Source organism: Phaethon aethereus (assembly GCF_964289735.1).
Source record: "Phaethon aethereus genome assembly, chromosome: 4".
Taxonomy (NCBI): domain Eukaryota; kingdom Metazoa; phylum Chordata; class Aves; order Phaethontiformes; family Phaethontidae; genus Phaethon; species Phaethon aethereus.
In genome coordinates this window covers 58,183,676-58,205,847 of record NC_138578.1, presented here as the reverse complement: position 1 = coordinate 58,205,847, position 22,172 = coordinate 58,183,676, and the positions used below count along the sequence as shown (strand labels likewise).

The 22,172-nt window shown below is 37.6% G+C and overlaps 1 protein-coding gene across 1 annotated transcript in view; it reads left to right on the top strand.

Annotated features, from left to right (window-relative positions):
* Positions 1-1,990: 1,990 nt before the first annotated feature.
* SLC30A9 (solute carrier family 30 member 9) overlaps positions 1,991-22,172 on the top strand; it is a gene marked incomplete at its 3' end in the record, with an annotated part of 35,176 nt that continues 14,994 nt past the window's right edge. Inside the window, exons 1-9 of the mRNA XM_081999574.1 lie at positions 1,991-2,123; positions 4,028-4,204; positions 7,697-7,759; positions 10,025-10,124; positions 11,484-11,576; positions 11,956-12,038; positions 13,427-13,485; positions 14,225-14,292; positions 19,700-19,802. Coding sequence (XP_081855700.1) covers positions 2,027-2,123; positions 4,028-4,204; positions 7,697-7,759; positions 10,025-10,124; positions 11,484-11,576; positions 11,956-12,038; positions 13,427-13,485; positions 14,225-14,292; positions 19,700-19,802 — 843 coding nt within the window. The 5' untranslated portion in view covers positions 1,991-2,026. The remainder of the gene's footprint in view (positions 2,124-4,027; positions 4,205-7,696; positions 7,760-10,024; positions 10,125-11,483; positions 11,577-11,955; positions 12,039-13,426; positions 13,486-14,224; positions 14,293-19,699; positions 19,803-22,172) is intronic.

The window sequence follows — 22,172 nt, the reverse complement described above, 5'->3', positions numbered from 1 at the left end:
GTCATTTAGGCTGTTTCTCCATCCAGTGCTAGTGGCTGATAACTAATGGTTGTGATGCTCACAAATAAGGATTTGAGATTTTTGTCTTAGGATGCTGCAGCTACGTGCCATGAGGCATGGTAACTTGTTATCAATTGCTTTATGCACTTGGCTTTCCCATGCTGAACAGGCGGTTATTGAAGTTCTTTTGCTTGTTCTTGGTCTCCTTCCTCAGGTTTCAGTGTTTGTCAATAGAAAGGTTCACGCAGAGCCCTGGGTCATGTAAATCCTGGTTGACTGCCACACTGGTAGTATCTATTAATCTGCCTATGGTATTCTAGCTTTATTATTTTCCTTCCTGTTTCATATTTACAACAACAAAACGAAACAAGGCAAATTCAGTTATTTAGACGGATAAAAGAACATGAAATAGTTTAGTAATTCCGTTTGGTTTTGGATAGGAAATGATAAACCTAAAGGAAAACATTTTTAGAAGTAGTGCAACAGTTAGCATCTCTTCTAGAGTATATCAGAGACTCTTCAGGAATTACAAATGTTTCAAGAATTTCTATATTTTTTCAAAATATCTTTATGTAGGGAAAAGAAAGGCACCTCTGTTAACCTCACGTGTCTTTTTTTTACTGCTAGGCTCTTGCCAAAATAACAAGCAGCCAGCAAAACATACACCAGCTGCATGTTAGACCCCAACTAAAATTGGTGAATTGATCCCACCTCTGCTACTTTACAGCTTGCAGTGAATTTAGGATTTAACTCCATTGCTGTACATCTGGTACATAATGATACAGCATCTGTTGCAGTACTCCTGATTCACCCGGTGTGGCTGTGATCGGACTACTGGGAAGATGGGTGTTAATTATTTTATGCAAGTATTTTACTTCAATCTGCCTCCATCAGGCTTCTAGGAAAACTTGTATTGGCAATGCTAATCACTAGCTGGCTGGTAAAGAAGTTACGTGCCAGCAAACCTTGTTCAAAATCTAATTGGGTATGTTAAAGACAGGCACCGTAATAATTCTCCTCAGTGATCAAATGCTTTGTGGATTATCAAGTACATTAATTATCCAAATTCCCTGCCAAGCTAACTTCTGGTGAGCGCCTGTGTTCCTCCCAGCATGCATATGAAGACAAGGAAGCCAGAGACATTTTGCCAGAGTCACGTAAACTAACATCAAAGCTATCCTGGAAAAACTTCACATTGCCCAAATGCTTTTTTTTTTTTTTTTTTTAAATCAAAGAAGGGTGTCATCTGATGCCAGGGCGACTAAGGACATGCACAGTCCTGAGCCAGGCTGTAGGTGAGGAGAGCAGGAGAAGGTGTCATGGCAGCACTGGAACAGGTACAAGAAGACATCACAACCCTCTGCCTGCAGGATCATCCCCAAGGCATTCTGAAGAAAGAAATAGTTTGTTGTTTTTTGTTTTTTCTTTTTTTAAATTAGATTTTATCAGCCCTGACCCGGGAAGTACGTTTTAGGGGAGACCTAAGGAAGAGCATTTTCACATAACCATCTCGCTGATTTCGCATACGTGTTTTCGTGTTGTTATCTACAGAAGCACACAGTTACGTGTTTTTTCACCTGTGCTGACATATTTGGCATACAGAGTTTCACACACGTATACATTAGCTCTTTGTTGGGCGCAGTAAATGAGCAGTTCCTGCGCAGAAGGCGCTCCCGACGCCTCCTTCACATGCCGCAGGGAAGTCCGGGGGTAACCGGGGCTGTGCCCCTCCCCGTCGCTCCCGGGTCGGACATCGCTCCGCCCCGCGGGTTCTGAGCTGTGGCGCGGCGGCCGCGCCGCGCAGGCGCGACGGGTGAGTCAGCGGCGGCCGCTGGGCGTCGCGCCCGCCCGGCGGCCCCGCGGTCCCTCCGCACATCCGGGTGCCGCGGCGCCGCCCACCGCCGGCCTGCCGGCTGCCGCCGCCGCCGCCCGGGGCCCGCGGGGGCCGCGCCGCAGCCGCGCCGGGTTTCTCCCATGCGAGTCGCGTGCGGCGGGGAGCGGCCGGGCTTCGCCTGCGGTCGCCGCCATGATGCCGGCCCTGGCCGCCCAGCGGCGGGGCTGCCGCGGCCTCTACCGCCTGTACCTGCGGTGCCAGGCGGCGCCGCTCCCCCGCGCCTGCCACGGTGAGTCCCTCAGGGCCGGCGGGCTGCCGGAGCACCCCCGGGGCGGGCCGAGCCGGGCCGGTGGACCCTCGCCTTGCCCGGGCGAGTCTCGTAGGAAGCTGTAATCAAGCTGGGTGCCGGCGCTGGCAGGCGCCCAGTGCCAGGCAGGCTCGGGGCGGGAAGGGCTGCCACTTGTGGCCGTGACACTGCCCGCGGCCGTGGGGCCTCTCCGGGCCGGGAGCCGCCCGAGAGCCCCGGCTGCCTTCCGAGTATCGACTTTAGAAAGAAGGAAAATGTTCAAGTCACAGCTGCCTGGGTAGGCGAGGCGTATCCTGACGAGGGGAATGCCTAATCGCGGGTGTTTTCACACGCCCTTTGTGGGCCCGCTTGCCCTCTCAGTCCCCGTCCTGCGTAAAACTGATACGTCATGCCCGTACTGGAGTTGAAGTTTGCAGTAATTGCATAAAATGAAACGAGGTCTTGCAGGATTTGTATTGGTCTGAGGAGTGAGCCCTGGCTTTTCCTTTAGGCCACAGATCCCATAAAATTTCCATTCTGATCAGTTTTGTCATGTAATCACTTGGGGTTGAATTGCAGCAAATACGCTTTTTCTTTAATGGTTTCTTATGTGTCTTGGATTAGTAGGAAGAACGTCCTCTAAGCATGCTGATTAACTTTCCCTTTTCCAACTGCTCCTGTATCACCAAAGCTTAGGAACAAACACTGCTTATCTTGTGCCATGTGTTTATTGTAGCGTTCCAGGAGTTGTAATCATAAGTTCACTGAGCTGTGCTGAGTTGATTTTTTTGGGCTTTTGTGCCATTGGCACAACTAGTAGTCGGGAAGAACTTATCAGACTTTTTTGGTGAAGGTGTTCTTCTGTAAGGTTCAGACCAGTGCGTGCACACGTGCAGATGCTTTGGTACTGTAGAAGACTAAAATACAAGGAAAGCTGTTGAGACTTATGGAATAAACAGTTTTATAAAATATTATTTTGTGAGAGATGTATTATTCATAGATGATTAGTCATACTTTGTATGACTTGATTTACCAGCACTGCTGATTTTTTTTTTTAAATTTATTTATTCTTTCAATGAGTGCTTCCAAAGCAGCTGATTTGCCTGTTGCATTTCTGGTTGGAGGTGTTATATACCTTTTCTACAGAAGTGTTTGTGCTGCCTAAAAGAAACTGGTTGCTAATACAGGTTGGCCTGTACTGCATACAACTTTCATTTTGGTTAGGCTTTTGAAATTGAAAATTGCCCACCCAGGGTGGTGTTTCAGTAGGGTTTTTACATATTTATTGTGTAATTTGTCAGTTGTAAATGTTGCAAAATTTAAGGTTCTTCTGTATAAAAAGTTTTATATGATGTTGTGTGCTTTTCTGTATAATTTCTTTAGCAAGTTGCTCTTAATGTGTAATGCACACAGTTCAGTTTTTCTTAATTGGTAGACTGTGGTTTGTACAGCATGTACGTGGAGTGAAATGAAGTGGCAATGGTGCCTGATAGTTTTGTAGTGGTCTTTTGTTCTGTAGTGTATTTGTTCTCGTATCAATACTTGTTTTTTAAAGATTTTGAGGCAGTATGACTAGCACAGGAATTAATGTATTAATAAGTCAATCTTATCAAATAGCTTTTTTTTTTTATATACTCTCTGCAGATCATCAAGACATCTTTGGGAAAAGTGTATGGGGAAAAAACCCTAACGTTAGAATGAAGTTTAAAAGTGGATGTCTGAAGGGAGGCAGTGGAAGCGTGCTGTGTACTCCTATTTTGTAATTCCTAAACATGGGTAAAATAAACACAGATCAGTACTTAAAAGCTAACTTTCCATAACTCTGTGCTGGTATAGCTGCACCACTTTCTCTTCTTTTCCTTCCAAAATGATTGCCTGAAACATCTTTTTTTCCCTCCCCCTGTTAGGATGGCAAGCTTCAATGAAAAGTGGGGGTCTGTCTTACATTCTACCATGCAATCGTCTGCCTGTGCAGTTGATGAGTCAAGTGAGAGTTTATACCTCCAATGGTCAGAAAAAAGATCTTGGATCAGAACATACAAGTGGATCAATCCCTGAAGAAACCCTGCATAAAGTTGGAACAGGTAGTACTAAGATAAAAAGAAGAGTATTTATATGAATGTGAAAATTTTATGTATTTAACAATTGATAACTTTTTTTTTTCAATTGTGTGCTATTATGGTTGCAGAATTCTTAGTGTTTGTTGCTTGTGGGCATCTATATATAAATTTCAAATGCATAAGCAGGGAGGAATGCTGAAATTTATTTCTTTGTCATTCCAGTATTTAAAGGATTTAAGTTTACAGTAGTCAAACTTAAAGTGGTAATGATAAAATGCGGATGTCAGAAGGGATTAGGTAATTTAAGGGATAAGAAATGGAATGTATTACTTGTCTTTCACCACTTTGCTTGCTTACCTGAATTCTTTTTGTAGTATTTCTGTTTTTTTGTGTGAAATGAACTAATGTTAAAGACTGAATGAGTGTGAATACCTAGCAGTGTGACTTCTTTAAGTCAGGCTGTGGGTGACTGGTAAAGAAGGTTGAGCTGTTTCATCTGCTAGAGCTTTCTAATCTGACAGTCGTCAGAACTGCAGTATTCACATTAAACACCTGATACAATGGATATAACCTGACCCTCCTTGCTGTTCAATTTGATTGTCAATCTTGTGCTAGTTCGGTGCTTGTGAAATTCAGAACAGTCTTGTCCTTGCTTCATCGTAGCATCCTCTGTTTTTTTTCTGCTTATTAAGTGTAGGCCTGCACAGATACATGTTTGGAAGACGACTGTGCATAAGAGAAAACAAATGCTTTTTAAAATGAAAGCTGTCTTTCTGTGTGCTTTTATCTAAAACTAAGTGGTCTACTAAAGAAAATTTATTTCTCTTCATTTTCAGGTTAGCAGGTATTCGTTCTCTCTTTAACTTGTAAATTCCTGAGGCTTGCAAGAGTCTTTAAAAGGTAGTAACTACAGCCAGCTAAGAGTATTACTTTTCTGATGTTTGGAAGTACAAAAGTGGATTTCAAATGTTGTTCTAAGTGTAACAATTAGATACTATTTCTTAAGTTTGTGATTGGATTTTAGAAGAGGATAATACTTAAGACCGTTTGTGTTTATTGGAAAGTCTTGAGCTGAACATGTTGCTAGAGGGACAGATTTTTCAGAAGACCGTCTGCCTGAATACAGGGAAAGACTGTAGAGCCAGTTGTAGTTGTTGGTATTTTCTGGGTTCTTAATGTGCACTTATGGGTGTTAAAAATCGGACATGTGAAAACAGTCTAGCACTATTGCTTTCATAATTGCCTTCAGTTTATATAATTGTTGACTGTCATCAGAAGAGGCGTCCCCACCTTCTGCCATCCCTATCTGATTATTCCCTCTCTTGTGCTGGCATTAATGACATTTAGGCCTGTTCTGTGAAAAATTAATTGCTTGTTTTGCAGAGCTAGGGTAGAGGTAGGATGGATCAGTCAGCTGATCTTGCTCACTGTCTCTAAAACGGCTGGAGGAGAGATGCTGACCTTTGTGGCAGCACAGCCTTGAGTCACAGTAAGCCTTGAGAGGAGCTGCGCCACGTGAGACTTACCTGTTGTTGAGAGTGGGGGCTGACATATGCAAGTGTGTATGAAACTGCAGCCTAGAGATATTGTGCATAGATAAACAGTTGCTTTGAAGTTTGTTTTGGAATGCATATTGTTATATGCACACTTTATATAGGGGTTGTTTTGTGGACCCTAGTGGATAGAACGTTCTTATGCATTATGGACACGTTACTCTTGTTTATTTAAAGAAATATGATATTTCGATAGAATTCTGTAAAGGTAAATGTACTATTTGCAAAGATTGCCATACTTGTCCCGTTACTTTTCCAGTAACTAAATATTTAGCAACTAATGGATCTCTTTTGGACCTCCATTTCTTTATCAGTAAACTTGCAAAATGCTTTTCCTGTTAATGAGATACTGAAAATATTAATGTATTCATCCTGAAAGTTCTATCATATCAACTTCTGCTTGTGAATTGAAGTACTCCATATTTTTTTTTCCCCTCATCGATGCACTGTGATTTTTCCAGTCTCTAGGCCGAGGTAATAAACTTCAGAAGGGGTACTTGATGTACACAGATGTCTGTGCATAGGTCTCTGTGCATAGATATAAATCTTGATATTTTTGTGCCTTTTTTTTGTTCCCCTCTGAAATCTTACGACTCAATTTTCTGTTAAATAGTGTTGGTGATATTTCTTTCAATGGCATAAATGGTTGCATGCAGTTTGTGAAAATAAGCTACTACTCGGTTTTTGCTAAGCAATCTTAGCTGAAGTTTTTTATCATGAATATTGATAGATTGGCTGGTGTTTAAAGCCAGATGAGAAACGAAAGGAAAGGAGCAGCACAGGGTGTTTTGCTTTTGTTTTAAAGTCAAACAATAACTGATAGGGATGACTGTTCTAGGAATGCTAGTTATTTATGGTCCAGCCTTATTTGTTGTATAATAAGATCAGGTTCATAAATTATAAGTGTTACTTTTCCAAGACAGTATACTTGGATTGTTACTAGCCTTAGTCTGCAGTTGCTGTTGGGGCAATAACTAATTGCCTAATGGAAAGGTAGTTATGTAGTCCAAACTTCTGACCTTTGAGTAATTTGATAGCTTGTTAAGCTAGTAGTATCTCATTAATTAACACAAACCTGCTTGAAAAGTCTTTTTTTCTTATATATCACTTTCAATAAGGTCACTTTTAATTTTGTTAATGACTGTGGATGCATGGCAAACCTCTAATGTTAGAGTGTGTTAGGGCACGAAAGAGTGGGTATGTTAGTTTGACGTGTTAGAATCGTAAGGTTTTTGTTCTGAAAGCTATGTTGATATGTATGAGATAAGGATGCAATATTAGTATTTTCAAGTAGTACTTCTGATTTCTGAGGAGAAATCTCTCTGAAATTATTGGAATTCATTATTTTCCAAATATTAAGATTCACTTAATTGAATTTTAAAACTATATTTTACTGGCTTTTTATTGTGTCGTATCCTCAAATTTCAAAACCAGCTAAAGTGCTTTGTTGTCATTCTAGCTCCAGGCTAGGTTTTAGTTTAAATATTCCGTATGTTAAGGAGCTAGCTTTTTGTGAGTGAAAAAGCTTCAGTCCCTTAAAATTGAATTACAGCTTGAAAGCTCTCTGAGACTCAGGTGATCAGCAGCCATAAACTATATAGAATTCATTACTTTTACTAATCTAAAACTTTGCATAAAACTTGCTCCAAACTATAAGTACGCTGTTAAAATATTTTTTAAAAATTCAGGATACTTTCTGAAGTACGTTGCACGTTGGTGCTCTTCTGCAGGCTGATAGGAATTTACTGATCAATGCTCTATTAAATGTCTTATTTTGTTGTTTATGTTTTTTACTATTTCTTTTATTTTCAGAGTTTTAAATGTTGAAAATCTGGCAGAAATGTAATTGTGAGGGTGGAAAGCAATATTAAAATATATTCTTTCTTTATGTCAACCAAACTCTTGACTAAAAAGGAAAGTAGGTACTTCCATATTTACAGTGAGCTTTATTTTTATTTTACAGGACAAGATATGACCAATGCAGGTCAAAAGCAGTCTTTCCTTAAAGAACCGATCCAAGTAAAAGGTAAAGAAATACTTCCTGTATTGAAACTTCATTGCTGTCTGCCAGTTGTCAAAAAAGATGTGTGTAAGGAAACTGTGGTTTCTCTTCAGTTGTGCAACAAGTTATGTAAATAACATTTTAAAACACACTTTTATGTCAGCTTTGGTACATAGTTGTTGGAAAAGGACTCACAAAAAATCAAATATAGCAGTATTCCTTCTAATCACTCTTCTGTGTCTGTCTTTGTTTCATTTAAGCTGATGAGTTTGGCAGGAAAAGACTAATTTGTTTTCTCACCTGTTATCACAGTCTGTCTTCCTTGCATGTTTTTAGGCATGTCCATTCGCCATCTCAGATTTAATGTGGTTAAGCTGAATACTTCATCTTGCCCTCCTCCTTGTTCTAAGTCTTCCTCGGTTCCTTCTTATTGCTGAGTTAATCTAATCAGTGTTGCTTCTAAATATATTTTGACCACATGAACTACCTAATCTGAATCCTGTAATGTTCCCATTTGTGCCTGTAGTAAATACATGCTTTTACCTTTAGTTACATTGTTTAAAAACATAAGCAGATAAACACCATACCTTTTTTCATGTTTTTAATTTATCGTGATTGATGTCACTCTATCTTCACTCCGATAATTTCTATTATGTTATTGTGAGAACTATGTTATTAAAAACTCCTGTGCTTTTGATTACTCCTAGCCTTCTACGTATGGAAAGAACTTTATCAAAATAGAAATTGCCATTTCTCTTTAAACTCTGTCAAAAAAAAAAGCCAAACTCTCTCTGGAGTGAAAGTGACTCAGCAAGCTATAAACTGTATCAAAATTACTTCTTTCCCCAAATCTAAAGAAACATCAAATCATAATACTTTTTAGTAAAAAGGTGAGATCAGTGTCTCTCGAAGTATGTTTTCTGTACTTTTTTGTCCACATCCTTTATGTCAATTTCTTTGGGTCCGTTGTCATGTCGTGTGTGCATGCAGGGGGAACATACAAGGTATGATAGGAGAAATTAGATAGACTGTGAAATAACTGTAAAAATAGATACATCTTTCAGTGAGAAGAGTTTTGCCTCTGTAGGTTATAGATTAATTTTTGTGTCATCTTCGCTCAGGAGCATTGTGGGATGAATATGATCACTCAAGTACTTAAAAAATTGTTTAAGTTCAAACTGGATGACAGAAACAGATTATTATGGTAAATATTGGTATCTGTAGTGTGAGCGCATTGTTGAGTGTCAAGCAATATATTTTGCCTTTAAGGTTTCAAAACTCGGAAATAAGACAATATAGAGCTCTGGGGAAATTTTTCTCAAAGTCTTTAAATGCAGTATCTTTCTGTAAGTATCCTGTGACTTAAGGAGAAGTTCTCAACTAACTGTAGAAATTATATCAGTCCTGTGATGCACATGAAGTTTGTGTGTGTTCCTAAGTCTTCTCTCCTGCAGAATTTGAGCTTTTTGTTTTCAGTTGTGTTCTTTAATGTTATGTCCTTCAGCAACTGGAATTCTTCCAATAAGCATAACGTTTTTAACGGAAGTGAGCATATAGTGACTTACATTTGAAAATAAGATGAAGTTGTGTATGTATAGACAAGCAGGAAACAATGGCATAAACTTAAAATTCCATTTATCCTTTTTCTGAATATGTATGGTATTCTTTTCCTTGTGCGTGAAAATCTGATGTGATGAGAGTACATCTTCTAGACATACAAAACATAAAAAAAGAATGTATATTTTTAATTATTATAAATGCCCAATGTTAAGTATGCTGATTTTGAAAGTAATAGTTGAGAAAAACAACATATACAGTCTCAGTCCTCTGTATGGTCTGCAAAGGTCAAAAAACTTATCTGCAGAAGGTAGAATTGGTTAAGTATTGTAAAAAAAGGAGATGGAGCTCTGTGTTGCCATTTCAGTTGCTAGAGCGAGGGTTTCTAAATTGCCATAATTGAATGAGATCTTAGTATCCAAACACCATCTTTGATGTTAAAGTTGGAGAAGTAGCTGACAGTGGCAGTTAAGTGAGTGGGATGTTTGAGATCCCTGAACTACAACTTAGCAAGTAGTGTTTTTGGAGGTAAATCATTCTAGTTTTACTCATTTCCACAATGAAGAACATTCCTGTCTCTTCACTGTGAGTTTTCTGTTTCACTGACAAGCATTGTTTTTCAGATCTCTCCTTGGAGGTGTCATGATATGACACTAGATTGAATTATCTTTTGAAGTTTCTGCTATAGTCTCCATGAGTGACTTAACTTGCTTATTTATTTCTGTTTTTAAGTGAAAGCAGTCCTTAAAAAAAGAGAGTATGGACCAAAATACACACAGAATAACTTCATCACTGGAGTCAGAGCAATAAATGAGTTTTGTCTTAAATCCAGGTATGATGGGTTTGAGTTGAAATTTAAATTGTGAATATTTGTTCATACGTGCTTCAAAAGTAGTTGTGATTGTAGAGTGATTTTTGCACAGCAACGTTTTCTAAATGCTTTTGTAGTATACATAATCTTAAGTGGCTGAAGTTAGTTGTTGTTTACTTAGTGTTACAGTGGATTAGGAACTTGCATTAAGTTTGCATGTTTCCCTAGTTGCTTCTTAAAGTAATTTATTTGTAGTTTATATGACCATAAATCTAGTTTGGGGGGAGTCCACCTCTAGAGCCGCTAGTTATAGGGGTGAATGACAAATAATTCTTGTTTCAGCATTTTGGGGTCATGATAGTTTGATGTGAACATCTCTAAAAGATCAGTGGAAACTTATTTTACTTGAGGTCTGTAATTTGGAATAAAATACAATCTCATTCGCTGCAACCTAACTATTGTTACTTGATTCATATTTACTGCCTTTTACTATGTGCCATACCTACCAGCAGGTCTTACTGAGTATCGCTGTAGTTGAGGTGTCTGTCAGATTTCATGCATGTTGTGTGTGACCCATATTAAACCGAAGGGCTTCGCAGCTTTGTTTATAGCTTCTTATGCTGCCACTGTTCCTCCTCAGTTTTTACATGTAGTGTATGTCACTAGACTCGGTCTTTGATGAAAATTCAGTGACAAATTATGCTTAGTCCTCTGCCATATTTTTATCATAACTGGCTGTTTGTGCAGAGAAATAACTAGCTAAAGTTTTGCTGGGTTCACCAAAAGGGCAGGAAAAAAAGAAAAAAGGACTAAATAATTGGCTGGGCTAAAAATGAAATGGTCTGTTGTATTTAAAAAAAAAAAAAAAAAATCCCTGATGCTTCTCAGTGTAGATGCCCTAATGTGTAGCTCAGCACAGGAAATTTATCTGTTCCCTCAAGCAGTTTTGTTATCTCCAAACTTTTGCAGCTTGTACAAAACCTCAAGGCTTTGAGGTTAAATGTCTTAACTTCTCATGTTACGTGACTTCTGATTTCCATTTAGAGATGTTAAGCCATGAACTCTCTTGTTTAGCACTTGTGCACATGATCAAATACATGAATCCAGTGAATGATCTGCAATTTTTTTATTACTTTGTCTTCTATGTGTAGTATTTCATAGTGTGAGGACATGATTTGGACTTTTGAGTGTGGAAAATGCAGTGGTAGCATCCTAGAGATCACTTGCTTCATGTTCCATATCTGTTCCATATGGCTCAAGTAAACAACTTCAGGGTTTTTTTTTTGTACTGCAAATTAGTAATATCAAAACTGTAGAAGATCACGTGGTAAAATTAGACTAATATGAACTTGCAGTAAACTGTTTGTCCACTTTCCTTAGTGATTTAGACCAGCTGAGGAAAATTAAACGACGAAGCCCCCATGATGACACAGAGACTTTCACTGTGTACCTGAGATCGGATGTAGAGGCAAAGTAAGAACGTTTTTATGAAGGAAAATGTTTGGGTCATTTAAAATGGGTTATATGAGAGAGAGAGAGAGAACTTTTAAAAGTCAGATGTGCAATGCGAAATGTTTTCCATTTTCTATCTGAATACACTTTATATCCTCATTATTGTAATAATTACATAGTGTATATAAAATTGGAGGGTATGTTTCGTGTGTCCAAAGATTAAATGCTTGTCCTCAATACCTTCTTGCCCAGCTTTTTATTCTGTAAAGTAGTCTGTGGGGCTTCTTACCAGAAAGAATGATGTGATGTTGTGCTTTTAGGAAAGCCATTTATAATGTAGTCAAACTCAAAAGAAGTTGCATAAATAGAACCATTACTAAGTTACTTTTACTTTGTGTAGGTCTCTTGAAGTTTGGGGTAGTCCAGAGGCTCTTGCTAGAGAAAGGAAACGACGTAAAGAGGCAGAGATCAAGTACAGAGAAAGTGAGTATGGAGTTTTCAAACAATTTCAATTGTAAACAGCAAGGTATGATTGTTAGAAATCCACTAGATGGTGTGTTAGTTCATTGAGAACATAGAAATTCAGAATTAGCAATTACTGATAAGGTTTTGTAGCATAGTGTTAGAGTAACACATTACCATTTATACAGATATAGTCTGTTACTGTCTTACAATTTATCATCTATGTGATACAGCAAGAATATACATTTGATTGAGCTCTATAGTCATAGTTGGTTTTTTTTGGAGGGCTTTCAGTTTTTAGATTATAATCAATAGCTTCAATGGTTTTGGATTTTTTTTTAGTTGAGAATTTTGAAAAGACTTAAAACCAATCCAAATCTTGATACCATACCGTCACTCATTTATTTTTCCTCTGAAATGAATTCAGCTTACCTTTGTGCTTCAGAAGTGGGGGAAACACTCCCAAATCATCGTTTTGCTTAAAATTGTTGTTGTCATCGTTTCTGGTATTATCAATAACAAGTACAGTCAAATCAGTAGTTTGTAATGGATTTTATTCTGTCTAGTCAGTTCAAGTCACAGAAGAGGCAATATTGCTTCAAGGTACTTATTCCAGTTATGCACCTTAAAATTAGAAGTCTTTTCTAAGTTTTTTTAAAAAAGTTGTGCCACTGGAACACCTTTCTAGTAAAAAGGCTAGAGCTGCAGGCTCTTGTTAAGGTAGTTGTAAATGTACTGAGAGTGCAGTCAGTAGCTTCAAAATTTTTAGTGACCAGCAGAATAATTCTTGAACATAATCCAAAAAGTTAGATTAAAAAAAATAGTCATAATAGCATACTGAAATATTGTATACTTGAAGTGGTAACTCCCTTTTTTTACAGTCTGTCCTTGTATTCCACTGGCTGGTTTAATCTATTTAAATTATTGTGTTCAGTGTATTTTGTATGACTTTGTAGGGGAGAATCTAGCACTACAGCTTCTAGATGTTGTAGTATCCCAGTGTGGGTTTTGAAGTTAATGAACATCATTAGTGGATGGAAAAGTACTGATGTGAAGAGACTTACTTTGAAACATCCTTCCCCTTCTCCTTCATGGTTAAAGGGCAGGAGGGGGGTAGTAGAATGCCTGGATTTGGTGCAGTGTATTTTGAGTTCTTCCCTCTGTTGGTAGGTAGAAATGGCAACCATGTATAGGATCGTAACAGATTGATTGGCATCTTGCGTGAATGTATAACAATATATGTTTCTGATTAACAATACCAGGAGACGAGTTTTTCACAAAGATAGACCATGTAGCTCTTACTAGAAGCTGTCTGCTGCATAAAACAAATAGACTTCAATCCCTGACACTACTGGTTACTAGTAAGTATTCATGAAGAATTTATGTATGTATTTACTTTTGTATTGCAGATCTATTTAGAAACCAAAGGCTGTTGAGGGAATACAAGGAGTTCTTTGGAAATACTAAGGTAAGAGATGTTTTAAAGTTTTTTGGCTAGAAAAATGCCACGAGATATAGTATGACACCTTTTGAAGGAAAAAGTTGTGAAATGCTTGCATAAGCTTAACTAACAGTATTATTGGAAGATTTGTCTGCCCTGTAATATACCAGAGCTATCTCTGATTGTAATGTGGTGGTAAATGTTACAATGCCAGTTTAAATGGGTTCCTGCTGTGGCAGTGTAATCCACCAGTAAGGTTTTTTGTTAATTGCTGCCTTATTAACAAAATTGCAGCTGTATTTGTGATTTCATCTATAGACAAACAAGAAAATACATTGTTAATTTAAAGAAATAAAATATGTTTCTTAAGGAAAAAACCCCAAAGCATTATCGTTTTGCTCTATGCCCTACTGGGCCGCCTCCTTTGCTTAAGCAGACCCATTCCCTAGATCTATGTGCTCTGTTACAGTAGAATGATTTCTTAATAGCTCTGCTGCACAGCTGGTTCCTGTCCTTATGGTTGCAGTGGCCCCTAGTGGAGGCTTTCTTGGTTGTTTATCCTTTTTATAGCCATTCATTTGTGGAAATGTGTAAGACCCAACTGCAGTTTGGGTGAGCATTCAGTAGTAAATTAGTAGGCTTCAATGACTTCACATTTGCAATACTGGGCAATGCAAAGTTTTTATATAATAATTTGTATGGCAGGTCCCTCATGAGGTCAAGATTTCCTTATTTTATTTTAATAATCTCTTATTTCTTTATCTAGCCACGCTCCAGTGCAGCCGCTATGTTTTTCAAGGGACCAGGGAAGGTGGTAATGGTAGCTATTTGCATGTAAGTTTTTAAAAAAAAGTTTTATTTATGCAAGTATAAAACTATTTATTTTTATTATCCTGGAAATGAGAACAGTCTGTGTATTCAATCTAAAGGTACCTGTGTTTCTAATGGAAGTTAATAGATTGGTGTATTCATTATTGATGGGAGAGAATTCAGGTAAATACATTCATCAATGTATAGAGATCAGGGATAGAATATATCTCTGATCAGAGAAGACCAAATTTTTTTGATCAGACTAAACACTTTATTAAAGTAAAAACCAAAATTTTGAAGGACATGGAGAGGCAGGCATTTAAAGTTGTCCTTTTTTTCTTGCTTCTTCTTGAGATGAAAATTTTCATATGTTTGGAACAATCTTCCATATAACCAACAGCAAAGAATTTAGTTTTCTGTTTCTGCTGTTATTCAACTCTTTCTCTCTAATTGATAAGGTGATATTTTATGAGGTTTCTGCCTTTCACATGTCTTAGAAGTTTGGATGAAACAAAACTAATCTAATGATCCTGACTTAAAGCAAATGAACACAGAGACTATTGGGCACGAAATAAACAGAAATGTGTTAAGTTTATCAGGAAATGATGGCTAAAATTTACTTGTCAGAAAACCTGTGAATTTTTAAAATAAATTTGATTTTATAAAAGGTAATTATTTGCTAAGACACTATCAGTATAAAGGAACAAAATAGAAACATAGGGAAAATCCTTTTTTGGCACAGGAAAAAACATTTTGAGCAGGTAATAACTTGTTTGGAAGTTTTCCTGTGAAACTCTATGCTTTTTGCTTGGGGAAAGAAGCACAAAGCTCGTTTGACTGAAAATCTCCCTCTTCCTTTATTGACTATTCTACTAGTAACTATTCAGAGCTTTCACAGTTAAAAACATCTAAGAACTGCTCGTATGGATGTTTCTAATGGGGGCAAAAAAAGGTGGGGAGGAGGATTGTATGGTCAGTTCCACCTCCTTCACTTTCTTTTACAGTGATCTACAGAAAACAGACCTTTCCTCCTGCTTTGTAAATAGGGCATTGCTATAAACATTGCACTCTTTTCATGTCATAAATACCTTTTGGATGATTAGGCACCTTTATAGATGAATGCCTTGCAGCCAGGCCAGAAGTTTGTAAAGCCTGTTGTATGGCTCAGTCATTTTTTTGTGGAGCTTTTTTAGAAGTTAAGGGATCTCTTGTGGCCCTCAAATACCTGATGACTTTTCAGAGATTTAAGTCAAGGCTACCATCCGTGCTTCTTTTTTCATGGTCTTGATTCTCTTGACATGAGGATGATTTTTAATGGCTTCTGGTTTTGGGTCAAGAAGGGCTAATCTGTCTTAACTTCTCCCATTGGAATGATTTGGTAGGCTTTTCACAGATTTCAGGCTTCCCCAGTGAGGTTGAAGAGCGGTTCAGTCAAAAGCAGAGTTCTTCTCTATGAATCCATGTGTGAGGGTATAAACCAGCTACACTGGCACACTATGTTGTTAATAGACTTCTGTGTGCAAGGAAGAACTTTAAAGTTCTGTTAAGAGAAATACAGGAAGGCAATGTTTTGGGTTTTTTTTATCAAAAAAGGAATGTTATTAGCAAAACATTCTTCAGAGTCTGTCACTGTTGAAGTGATTTCATTGTTGTGCTAATGCTTTACCTTTTAAACAATACAAAGGTTGCATGGTATATAATATTTTTAAAAAAAATACTAGTGGTCAAGGATATTAGTAATGTTATGGCTTCTTTGGAAGTAGATGTGATGAAATTTGTTTAGTTCTCAAATCTAGAGCCTAAATAGAAGTTTTTTTCCCCTAGATTGATAATGGATCTTAATATTTTCAATTTTTTTTTTTTTTTTAATTTGGACATTTATTTTTTTACTGCACTTTCTTCAAAAGCCTAAATATTTTATGAACGTGGACAGGGATGGTTGTGTAAATCAGTCCAGATCCTTCTAGACCATTATTTTGTGCTGTAAGGTAGAGCATAGAAAGTGGGCAATTGCATGAAGGTACAATTCCCCATATATATTTGTCAATTCCCCATAATTCCTGTTCCACATATACATCTTGGGGTTTTGAGGTGACTACTTTGACACAAATTTGGAATGATAAATATGTAAAAGCAAGTATTAATGCCCTGTAATTTTTCCAAGTTTACAGTTCAGTCAGGATAGATATATTTGGATTTGTTTTAATTGTAACTAAATTGTTAAGTTAGGAACCTTGATTTGACTAATTGATTTTGATCTACCTTTGCATTTGTGATTTTTTTTTTTTCCAAAGAAAGGCTGATTCTGTTCATGTATCAGTACCTCTTAAAGTTACCAATTACATTTCATCTTTACACTAAAATTGACAAGACTTCTGACAGCAAGGAAGATGTATACCTATTTCAACATTTCCCCCCGCGCCCCCAATTTTGTTGGTGAATGTATGCCTCCTATGTGGACTTTGGAACACAGTTATAAACAGTTGTGTTGAAGGAAACTGCTTATTTTCTAGGTGCAGAAGAGAGGCTTATTAGAAAATGCTGTATAGTAGTAGGTTTAATAAGCAATAGAATTGTGCCTAGTGAATCATGGCTGGTTTGGTTTTTTTTTTTTGTTATTTCTTGGCATGATGTCCAAATCATTATAATAAATGTTTTTCAGAGTCTACCTAGCTTTGGTCTAAGTTCTGTTAATATTTCCTACTCTTTCAGGTCCATGCAGATAGAAATGAGGTAGCTAAATCAGTCAGTTCAGGTCATTTCAATACTTTCTGAATTGGTGGTCACTGATGTAAAAGATAAAATACTCTGAATCCGTTTGAAAAAGTTAGCTGCCTTCCCAGAATCTGCTGGATTTGGATTTTTTTTTTCCTCTGCTGTTTAAAATCTTTGTAGTATTTATTCAACAGAATTTAGGCTTTCATAGGGCTTATTTTCAAATGCAGTGGTGAATTTGTTTTTTAAAACAGTGCATAATTTACTTGCAGTTGTTGTTTTCCCCAAAACTGACTTTTTTTTCTAGTGTCTTATATTGATGTGAACATCTAGTCAGACAGGAAACACGAAATAGCCTTGATGGCTCTGTAGACTCACCAGGTTTTTTGTAGTTATTTCCCATGTAGCACTCTTCATCTTTCTCTCCTATGTCTCCAGCTTACTGGACATAATTATCATAGAATCATAGAATGGTTTGGGTTGGAAGGGATCTTAAAGATCATCTAGTTCCAACCCCCATGCCATGGGCAGGGACACCTTCCACTAGACCAGGTTGCTCGAAGCCCCATCCAACCTGGCCTTCAACACTTCCAGGGATGGGGCATCCACAGCTTATCTGGCAACTTGTTCCAGTGCCTCACCACCCTCTTAGTGAGTAATTTCTTCCTTATATCTACTCTGACTCTACCCTCGTTCAGTTTAAAGCCATTACCCCTTGTCCTATCCCTACATGCCCTTGTTAAAAAGTCCCTCTTCATCTTTCTTGTAGATACCTCTCAGGTACTGGAAGGCTGCTATAAGGTCTCGCCAGAGCCTTCTCTTCTCCAGGCTGAACAACCCCAACTCTCTCAGCCTTTCCTCATAGGAGAGGTGTTCCATCCCTCTGATCATCTTCTTGGCCCTACTCTGGACCCTCTCCAACAGGTCCATGTCCTCCTTATGTTGGGGGGCCGCAGAGGTGGATGCAGTACTCCAGGTGGAGGCTCACGAAAGCAGAGTGGAGGGGCAGAATCCCCTCCCTTGACCTGCTGGCCATGCTTCTTTTCATGCGACCCAGGATATGGTTGGCTTTCTGGGCTGGAAGCGCACATTGCCGGGTCATGCCAAGTTTCTCATCAACCATCACCCCCAAGCCCTCCTCCTCAGGGCTCCTCTCAATCCATTCTCCTCCCAGCCTGTATTTGGGCTTGGGATTGATCATTAACCTGTTCATTTTGCTGGGCCTGATATTTGAAAATCTTAGTGTGGTTTCTTTTTAGATTTCTAGGGTGTCAAATCCCCCACAAATTTCAAATTTGTAGGGGTGAAATAAAGTATCAGCTGAGTGCCTCTTGTGTCATCTGAACAGGTGGGGGCCCCACAACTGAATTGTACCTTTAGATAAGCTGTCAACTCCATTAATACAACATTGAGAAGAACAATACAAAAGTCAAGAGACTGTACTCATGAATCCCGCTGTAATTTATTTCATTTTCTTTCTATGCTAAAGATGCACTATGCTGTGAGTTGGAAGAACTTGTAATTAACACAGGGATTTTAAATTATGGTGTAGTGTTACAACAGCCCTCTTTTCTTCTTGGACTGTCTGCTAACTTACGCTTTTTTTTTACTTCCTGCCTATAAATTACAGTGATGCCTCATCTCATGAGGTAATGAGACTAAATTAAAAATTATAAAGCACTTTCAGGTCCTTGGGTGGAAGGAGGTATAGAAAACAGTGCTATCTCTTCCTTGAAGAAGTGGATATACTCTCATAGAGATTCTTTAAGGATGTCCTTGGAAATAGATGTTGTTTAATCAACTGTATAATTTGGTGTATGGCAAGGGACTGGACTTGTGCTTCCTCAACTTAAGTATAATATCTTGGCATGTGGTTGTTCAAAAATGCAACTACAACATCTTGTTAATACTTATTTATAACACTTAATTTCATTTGAATACTTGAAAAAATTAACACTAAGTTAAATATATTAAAACAGAGGAGAACATTATAAGCCTGTAGTCTGATTTTCTTTGTAGTATGAATCTAACAGTTAACCTACTGATTCTGATAGTGAATGTTTGAACTGAGAATGTAGACTCAGATATTAGTGCTGTTAGTTTTCTGGCTCTGTACAACATAACATGATGCTTACTCCAGTGAGCTTGTAACTTAAAAGACTTGAGAAGTCACACTGGACATCTTAATGGAAAAGTTCTGTAGATAATTTTTACAGTGTATTCTAAAGCCAGCCTTGTCTTCTTGTCTGCTGTCTCACGTTTGTATCCTGTTGGGAATTGCCCAAGCTAAAACTGAAGTGGGGAACCTTGCACTCCAGTATTAGGAGGGGATGTATAAGAGACAAAGTGTTGAAGAAAGAGAAAAAGAGGTCATTAAGGCTTGTATTCTCCCACTAATAGACAACTAGTTGTTCTGCGTAGTGAATGTGATGGTAGTTTTCAGGAAGTGTAACTTATTCAGGACTGTTTAGAAGTCAATAATTTTGGAAAAATAAATTGTATAGCTTTACGTATCAAGTTTAGCTGGAAGGGCTTTTTAACAGTAACGATGCAGAAAATGTATATGCCTTATCTGCCTGTACAGGTCTCTAATGAACTGATATTTGGTTTTCACCACTTGTTGGCAGGTGATTATACAGCACTTGTGGTTTTGCTGAAAATATTGAAGACCAAATATTCAGTTGTTCTTTAGCTTATTTCTTCTCTTTGTTTTCAGAAATGGATTGAATTTTTTCTTTAAGCTGCTTGCTTGGGTTTACACGGGTTCTGCAAGTATGTTTTCAGAAGCCATACATTCTTTAGCAGACACATGCAACCAGGTGAGTATTTTTTCCATTCTGCTTAAGTTAGCACTTGTAATAATTTTTCAGGAATAAAGGCAGATACTTACAGTAGTTGTATTAGACTTTAAAGCAATAATTAAATCTACTGGTGTTCCTTAGTTTTGCCTATACTGTCTAAATAGTAAATACCAGAGAAATGAAACCAGTGTTTTATTTAGGAGGACTAGAGTGCATGGCAAAATACTTTATCTGTGAGCAAACTTTGTAAAGTAAAACATTGGCGTTGTACAGAAGCTTAGAAATTCCAAGTTTATTAGCCACAACTCTTATTAAAAATGACTTTCAGATTCTGCTGTGGTGTGTACAGTGCTCTTTCTGTTCAATACCTGTGATGATTTTTGTACTGTTTTGTATGGTATACATGCTTCTTAGAATTAATAGTAATACTTTGTAGGAGGAAAAAAGCTAGTATTTAATCTAATAACCATTTAAATAATTTTGAGGCAAAACAGTCTTTAAGATTTTTTTTTAAATAGTTTCATCTGGGAGAGGGTGTTTTTGTGTTTTATTTCATTATTAAATAATTTCTGGTTTCAGTCATTCAGATTACAAAGCCTGCCCAGAGTGTGACAAGCTCTGTGTGTATGCAGTGGGAGGAGGATGTGCGCTCTTCTGTGTGTGCATAGAAGTATGAATGGGTATTTGCATAGTATAGGTAGGAAGTATGCTTAGAAGAATGCATATTATTTAACTTCCCAGAGACAAAAGCGCATCTCATTTACAAAGTAATGTTATTATTATATACAGTTTTTATCAAACTGTAGGCAGATGAAGGCATATTTTGTCAGAAATTCACATTACTTGAGAAATATTGCTAAGTCCAGAGCTCTTTCTGCTGTTCCCCAATCTGAGTGCAAAGCTGTTGTTACTCTATTGCAAATTTCCTTGCCCAAACTAGTGGTTTCTACCAGTGGTTTCTATAGGTTAATTTAGCTGCTCTTTTATTTTTTTATACTGATGCCAGTAATTTGATGGAGGGTTTATAAGTGAACAGTAAAATAACTGACTTGGTCTAGAAGCCTTAAATGCAGAAGGAATCTAGAGTCACCTGTAATTATAAATAAAATGTATTTGAATGGTGTTAGGACCAGTATTTTTGCTAATATAATACTATTTGTAATACATCTACATGATTTCAAAACACCTGCCCCAATTACTTCTGTTCTTCTTTTCTAAACTATTATTTTTTCATATAATTGATTGTTCCATACTTCAGTTGGAGTTTATTTTACCTATAACTATCAAGATGAAAGTGTACCAAAAAAGGTTAAATGGGTTATAATATTAGTCAAATATACAAACATTAGGAAGTAAGTCCCAGGACAGGCTTAATTTTGTTGGTCACATTATGCATATGCTTTGTGACAAGCCTTATCTTTCCTGAGATTTTCTAACTAGGGTTACATGCTCACTCATCTCCTCCTTGCTCCCTGCCATTCCTGGACAAGAATGTTGTATCGATCATCTTAAAGTATTATTGAGTGTTGTCCAGATAATAAAAAAAATTAAAACTGGGTGTTTTTTAATTTGTATTAATGTAAGAGTGAGACAAGTCAGAATGTAGATTCTTAAGTTTTTTTTAGAAATTGGAAAGAGAGGAGTTGTAGTAAGTAGAACTATACTCAACTACTTCTTGGATCGTAAGTGGGACTTGAAACTAAGGTGATGTACAAAGTATACCTCTTTATTATTTTGATTAAATGTTAACTCGAAATACTTTTCCTGTCAGGTATTGTAATAGAATGACAGACCTTATTGCTTAGTCATCTCTTGGTAGAATAATGATGAGAACGTGAACATCTTGGTTTCTTTTTCTATTCCTAGACTGTCTTAGCAGCCACGCACAGCATAAGTAGCCACTTACCTGGCACGCTTACTTTAATAGGTGGTGTGGCCAACTCGGAGCTGGGCACATAATATTAGTGTGCAGGGACAAAATTAATGTTTTTTCCACTGTTGTCTTTACTATGCTTGAGTCACACATTACGAGACCTGGAAATCTTACCTTCTCCCAGCGTCGAAAGAGTCTTTCTTGTGGCAGTTTTTGATATAGCAAGGCTTTGGAAACAAAAAAAGGCCTTAAAGATGACTGGCTGAAACCTTACTGCATCTCAAGCAAAAGGAGTCCTTGGATGGCTTGTGACCCTCATAAAATGCAAGAGTCTTGTGCTGTCCAGGTTTGAGGAATGTATGGAACCTTAGAGCAGACTTAACATCTTAAAGCATTTTTACACAATTTTGGCTACCTTTTTGCTTTAGTTGTACCTGTATGCTACTCTGTCCAGGAAGACTGAGTTGAGGGCTCATATTTTGTTTTCTATTTTTCTCTAAATGGTTTTACACAAC